A 7,170-nucleotide genomic window follows, 5' to 3' on the forward strand; every position below is an offset into this window, starting at 1 on the left:
GGGCCATGCTAAAGCATGAGGAGTGAGCAGAAAGAAATGACCAGGAACGCTGAAGCACGACCCCATGCAAGACTCAGCTCATGGACGTGGTTTCCAGATGTGATGTTAGATACCCACAACCTAGAGTTAACGGAGCTGTGGGAGCTTGGCATCTCCTAAAATCAGGCCTTTGCTTGTCTTATTCTTTGAATACTTCATATTCTGATGAAACTGTTGTTTTTTCTATAACCGTAAATGGGACTTTATTGTCTCGGTTCACATCAGCACTGAGAAAAGAAACCCAGGATCAAAACACATATTATCTGTTGTCTTATTAAATCCTAGAAATGCATACTTATACTTTGTACTTTTTTATTATGCTTTTTGCTCTCATTAAAGTTATGCAGCATCACATTCCAAGTCTCCTGGTGTTTGATTGAAAAACTTTTAGCAGCTCACTTTTTGTAAAATTTCTTACTTTTCCTCTGTTTTATTAATTGAAATTTACTTTTGCATGTTGACTAGGAGAAAGGATTTGGCTCATGACCTTTATGCCAAGAAATACTTTTGTAGCCAGGAAACTTCAGGAACAATTTATATGCCAGGTGGATAATTTGGAATAAAGTAGAAGCTTTTTTCTGGAAATAAATTAGATACATCGTAGCAAAGTGGATACTATATATGGAGTAGATACTTGGACTACAGGTACTATAGATTTCCTACATTTCCTTACCCAACTCTGTTTTGAGATGGCATAAGACCATGCACTTAAACTGCTCATTAAATTCCTCTTGTTCATCAGAAAGCATTTCTTATGGCCATGGTCTGAGCAAAGTGGGACCCCAAAGAGAAAAGATCGTAGGGATTTTGGAGGGGAATGTTCTAAAAGGAACCTGCTCCCTCTGCAAATAATTTTTGCATTCATTTTTATTATTAAATATATTTTTATTAATTATTAAATATAATTTATATTATGTATAATTTTAAAAAAATTGAGTATTTTTCGTAATTAATGCCAACCTCTCTAAGGCTACTTAAATGTAGATTTTTAATGCGTGTTTTAAACAAAGCTCCTGGTGCTTCTGTGGATCTTCATGTGCTGGTGCTAAATCATTTGGGTTTGGCAGAGCTGCTTGCGTGTGCTAACTGGTTGCAGGCATCTGTGGAGTTAAACAGAAGGCCGAATTTTCACCACATGTGAAAGCCTGTAATTTTGAAGTTTATTTTGAGCATTAAAACCTTACTTTTCTTGCTGGGATGGAAAGACTTCAAATGAAGCTGGGTTTCTAGCTCCAAACAAGTAGGCTGTGATCTTTTCCTTCCTAAATGATTAATGGAAATAAATGTAAAAATCAGGGATCTGGCACGTAATTGCAACAAAATGCAGGTGAGGGATATCTCATGCAAACCTTGGCAGAAAGAAACGATGCCTTGTGGAAAGGATTTATGCCAATGGTCGTGGAGCCATCCCTTGCTCTGAGGTGATGGATTGCAAATACACATTCATCAGTCTTGGTAGCACCGAGACATTGTTCTGCAAGGAAGGTGGATCTGACATATAGGGCCGTGGGTAGAGAAATACTAATTGCACTCCTACAATTTGAAGTATAATTAAAGTTTGTGCTTGAAAAGTTATTCAAACATATTTGAAAAATAACTAAAGCCCACCCATTTTGGGTGTGGTGTTTTGCAGAAGTTCTGGTGAGTAAATAATTTCTTCCCTCCAGCGTAAATTAATTTTTGTTGTTGTTCTCTTCTACTGTTCCCCATTGCATTCCAGCATAACGACAGCACTACACCCGGCTCTTTGCAGAAACACTCTGCAGATCTGTATGCAGCAGTTAGTTACATTTATTTTTTGACAAAAAGGGAAATGGTAACTTGAATTGTTTAAGCTTATGAGACCACAGAAAGATGCAAACCCAAACCTCAAACTGCAGTCATTTTAAAGTTCGTCGTAACAGTATTTGAATGGCATTAACAATGAAAATAGCTTTGTTCAGGGATGAACTTTGGGGACTACGTATCTACCTGTATTTGAACACCTTTGCCTTCAGGGGAGCTATTTGAGCAGCAGAAGTTGAAGTTGTGAAGCTCAAGACGGAGGCTCTGCCTACACCAAAAGGCACCCATATGGCAGGTACTAGTCAGCTGCCTGGGCCAAACGACAAATTACATCAGATAATGAGCAGTGGGTTGCAATAGGAACAGCAAGGCCATGCAGAGGCATCCACTCTGAACTAAAAAAACTTAATCCATAGATACGTCTGTTTTAAGCAATAAGCTAGAAATTGCTAATACTGTGAAGGCATTAGCAGAGTTCACTCTCAGTGGCCTGGGACCAGGTGCCCTAGATTATTGCATGAACTTCAGATGGCTGTGTAGGATGTGCAGGCTCTTGCTAATGCTGTCACTAAGCATCTGTATTAGTACAATTAGCTAAGACTGAAGGCTGAGATAAAAGCAAGAACTATAGGAGCTGTTGTGAGCAGTGAGAGAAGGGAATGGCATAGGAGGGCTCTGAGTTGCAAGAACTGTTAAACTGCTCGAAGCCTCTAAGGCATCCATTTCTTTATGATGAGCTAATTAGTTACAATTCAAAATTTATTGCAGATGGCACACTTCTTGCCAGGGAATCTTCCATTTTTCTGTGTGTCTGTTTCTCCATGCGCAGATTTTTTGGGTCACTTTTGTGTCTGAAGCCATTACGTGGGGATTACTGTGAGTAAGCTTCCAGTCCACTTTGATTAAGATTTTTTTTTTCCAGACATTTAGTCACTCACAGGTGTCTCAGGAGGATGTTCACACATTATGCAAGAAGTTTTAATTATAATCTGAATACATAAATCTGTCCTTGATTATAGAAAAAGAACTGTGAACTTCTGATTCATTCACTTTAATTCATCTAAAAGATCATGCCGTTCAGTCATTCTGACTGTACAACAAAGTGGCTGGAGTCAAACAATAATTATTGTAATTATTTTCAGGGAAGGCTGTAGACATCTCTGAAAATGTTGCTAGATCCTTTTTTTTTACGACTCATAGTCTTGTTTTTAAGGTATTTTGTGTTTTTCAAGCAGAGCTTAAATGAAGAAAGAATAAAAAAATTAAGAAAATGAATTATGGAAACTGTTTTGCAAATTAATTCCTCAAATATCTGTTAGATACCAGCTGCTATAGAGGAAATTATTGTTGAAAAAAGCCTGCTAATCCCTTAGAATATAGAGAATTACCGAGGAGTGGACAAGACTGATGAAGCTAAAAAAGGCTAGGGCAATTTATTTGAGAATCTCCTTGAAATATGAGATGCCTTCAATGAAACCTTGAGCTATTTTTTTAATTAAAAATAAAAGATCTGTAATTCCTGCATCCAGGAACAATGACATAAATTTTAAACCAAATGACTGACCTGCACTTCCAAATCTTAATAATGTATTGTTACAGAAGTGATATGAGAATTCAAATATGGGTCACATGTCTTACATTTGCACATAATATGATAATTTGCATGCGTAGCACTTTAATAAACGCTTCTGATAAACTTTGAAGTTCTCAGGAACCTATGACCAAGCCAAACAAGTTTCTGTTCCCAGGAGATCTTTACAAAGACACTCCTAATTTAGGGATGATTTGCATGTCTCAGTAGTTAGAGTGCTAGGAGAGCAAAAACCTCAGTACTAATCTCTGTCTCTAGGATTGCGTATGAGTTTTACCCCTTTACTACTTATCCTGTAAGCCACCCCCCCACCCCCTATAGAATAGGCTCAATTTCATTGTGCAATCCAAAGGCTGTTGTAATGTGACAGAAATATTGACTATGAGTGAAGAGATTATTGATGCTTTATATACTTCTGACACTTCTCCAGCTGGCTACCAGATGGTCTATAACACATCTGTAGCAGACACTGCAGGGACAGCTGGAGAAATGAATTCTGCAATAAGAAAGGAAGAATTCTTGTACATGACAACCTCTGCCTCCATGGTTGAGTTTTGCAAAGCCTCATCTTTTGCAAAACTCTTCCCTGAGAACAGATGTTAGCAAGCAATGCAACTTACTTGTGCATGTGGAAGTTAACCTAAATGCAGTTGCTGATATTTTGAGGTTCTGAGGTAAGAATAAAAGTGGATTTGTGGATTCTGCAGATAACAAATGTCAAAGAGATCAGGCCCAGAATCAGAGAAAGCCAGGAAAGACCTTGGATTAATAAGAATTGTCCTTCAGTGTCTTTCACAGAAGTGCTACCATTTGATATTAGACTGGGCTTCTAATACTCTTTTTTTGTTTCTTCTTCCATGTCAAAGAAGCATCAAAGAAGTGTTTTTCTAGTTACATCACAGCCTTTTTTCACAGCCATAACACTTTCCAGTTCCTTTCTCAGGGCTCTTCCGTGTCCTTCCCTTTTAACAACATTTGTGCTGCTTCTCTTATTTTGGAGGCTGGAGTTGGGTGAAAATTGCATATACATTCCTGGCCATTTTCTGAGAAAATCTGTTTCATTTCTCTTTTCCTTAAAAGCAGCTTGAATCCCCTACTACAGGTTTGAATCACACTACAAATGCTCATGGGTTGGCTCCCAAAAGCTGAAATTCTTAATGATTTCCAACAGTATTTACCTTGCAGAGGAGGGTACAAGGGACTGCATTATGTAAATTATGCTTAATCTCCTTTGATGACAGCATGCAGATCCAAAAGGGTTTTGAAGGCAGAATAAATTCTTCTGAATTAATCATTCTAGTGTTCCCAGAAATTAACTTGGCCCAGAATATTTTAAGATGAAAGAAACTTGTGGTCAGATATACATGCCACAAGATAAGGAAGTGAAGCAGTAATAAACACAAATACTGAGGCAAAAAACCATGTAATCAGTAGTGGCTCATAAATAACTTCATGCACAAAGAATGTCCCAAGTTGCTGGGCAACTTGGGGCTCAGTATAAAAACCTGAGCAACTCAAGGCTCTTCCATCCCTTTCTCTTGCCTTCTTTGCCTTGGAGAATAAGGTAAGTTGGAACCCGTTTGTTCTCTATATGTTGAACTGTTGCCTTGACGATTTTGTAGCTTTTCCCCACTAATGTTGTAGAACATTCAGCTTTTTTCTGAGGGAGGAAGGGGGTTTCATATGAGAGAGGGGTTCTGTTGGTAGTCAGTTATGAAAATCATGGAATGGGGCAGTTAGCCACAGGTTAGCCAGGTAGGACTATCCAACTTTGGTTTCCAACAAGTATTCAGGTCCTGCAGATGAACATAAAATATCTGTAGTGAATTCTTGGATCTGTTCAGAGTAGGGTGCTGGTCTGTGGAAAATTCAGCTAAGGCCAGCAGATCAGAAGAATGTGGGGATATTGGCCAGTACTTGCAGTCCTGGGTGACTAGGTCTCCACATAGAAAGCAATCATCAGTCCATGCCTGCCTTTGAAACTCAATTTGTGGTCCATCCACAGACAAGGAGCTTTAACCAGTTGCTTCTCCATCCTCCAGACAACTGTGGATAGATCTGCACTGTAGCTTCTGAGATCTGCTGATCATTTTAATATTAATAGCAATACACAAAACCAGAAATGTTCCTGAATTCAGCTGCCTGGCCTTCCTTTTTTTATTGAACATATTTTAAGTGCTTAAGCTTCTATTATCCATTTTCTAGAACTGGGAGAAGGGACCTCCAGGATGGAACATGCATGAGAGAAAGTGACAGGAATGAAATGGGAAAGGTTATTTACTGTATTAGCGTTAGGTGGGATTGTTTCTTGTCATCAACTGCTCAGTAAAGAGGCGAGCCTTGGAGCAGGAATAACAAGCCGAGTCTTACCCATTCCAGCAGAGCACCTTTGTCTGAAGGCTACAGTCACCCTCCATTTTTCTAGGACATGGAGAGCCCTAAGAGCTTTCCTGGTGTGCCGCCACAGCTGAAGGGGAAGTGCTGAAAGTGCTTTTCCCCAGGGTAACGTTATGGCCACATGGTTAGGGCACTCTCTGCCATGGGAATGAAGAGGCTTTCAGCACCAGCATGTACCCAGGTTTCTGGGTGAGTTGACAAACCAAGGCTTCAGGGTAAGTTCCTGATTGAGATGCACCTGTGCTACCTTCCTGAGCAATCTCCTTAAAGAAAATGCAAGCTCAATCCTGTTTTCAAAGTACTTCCTCTGGACCTGGTGGAAAATGTCATCTTGCTCCCCATGGAATCTGTTACTTTGTTATATACTCCCCTTACCAGAAAATTTCAGTTGTACAAGAAGAATTTTATTTAAATCCTTGCTTTTTTCTTTTTTCTTTTCTTTTTTTTTTCTTTTTTTTGGTGTTTCAGGTTTACCTCCACTGCACAGCCATGTCCTGCTACGACCTGTGTCCACCCACCTCCTGTGGCCCAACCCCGCTTGCCAACAGCTGCAACGAGCCCTGCGTCAGGCAGTGCCAGGACTCAACGGTGGTGATCCAGCCCTCTCCCGTGGTGGTGACCCTGCCCGGACCCATCCTCAGCTCCTTCCCCCAGAACACCGCCGTGGGATCCTCAGCATCTGCAGCTGTCGGGAGCGCTCTCAGTGCTGGAGGGGTCCCCATCTCCTCCGGCAGCTCCTTGGGGTTTGGGAGCTTTGGCTATCCAGGCCTGGGCAGTGGGTACAGCCGACCCTACCGTCGCTACAACACCTACCGCAGTGGCTTCTAGGGGCCATGTTAAAGCATGAGGAGCAAGCAGAAAGAAATGACCAGGAACGCTGAAGCACGACCCCATGCAAGACTCAGCTCATGGCCGTGGTTTCCAGATGTGATGTTAGATACCCACAACCTAGAGTTGACGGAGCTGTGGGAGCTTGGCATCTCCTAAAATCAGGCCTCTGCTTGTCTTACATTTGTTATGCTTTACTTTATATTTCTGATCAAATGTCTTGTTCTCTTATGCTATTTTGTATTTGACAACAACTAGGTAAAATATGTAATTATTACAAATTGTTCTGCATGGCTGATTTAGTACAGTCCACTTAAACAATGAAGAAGGAAGATCTCATTTTGCTGAGTGTGCCATTGTGAGAGGGATGAGTGCGTACCGTCCTTAGTGGACCATGGAAATGTATTCCTTACGCTTTACGTTGCTTCCTTCCATTCCTCAGCCTCATTAAATTTGTGCTGCATCATACTCAGAGTCTGCCTGTACTTCTTTCTTGTCCCAGCCCCTTTTCCAGCTTGTGTGTGGTGAAA

At 40.6% G+C, this 7,170-nt stretch overlaps 1 protein-coding gene across 1 annotated transcript; it reads left to right on the forward strand.

Moving 5' to 3' along the window:
• Positions 1–6,301: 6,301 nt before the first annotated feature.
• On the forward strand, positions 6,302–6,640 carry LOC119159329 (feather keratin 4). The gene has a single exon (XM_037412038.1). The coding sequence runs from the start codon at positions 6,302–6,304 to the stop codon at positions 6,638–6,640; it is 339 nt and encodes a 112-aa protein (XP_037267935.1).
• Positions 6,641–7,170: the final 530 nt, after the last annotated feature.

This window comes from Falco rusticolus, chromosome 19, assembly GCF_015220075.1.
Source record: "Falco rusticolus isolate bFalRus1 chromosome 19, bFalRus1.pri, whole genome shotgun sequence".
Classification (NCBI taxonomy): Eukaryota; Metazoa; Chordata; class Aves; order Falconiformes; family Falconidae; genus Falco; species Falco rusticolus.

Coding starts and splice junctions, on each gene's coding strand:
- LOC119159329 (XM_037412038.1), top strand. CDS start 6,302: ATGTCCTGCTACGACCTGTGTCCACCCACCTCCTGTGGCCCAACCCCG.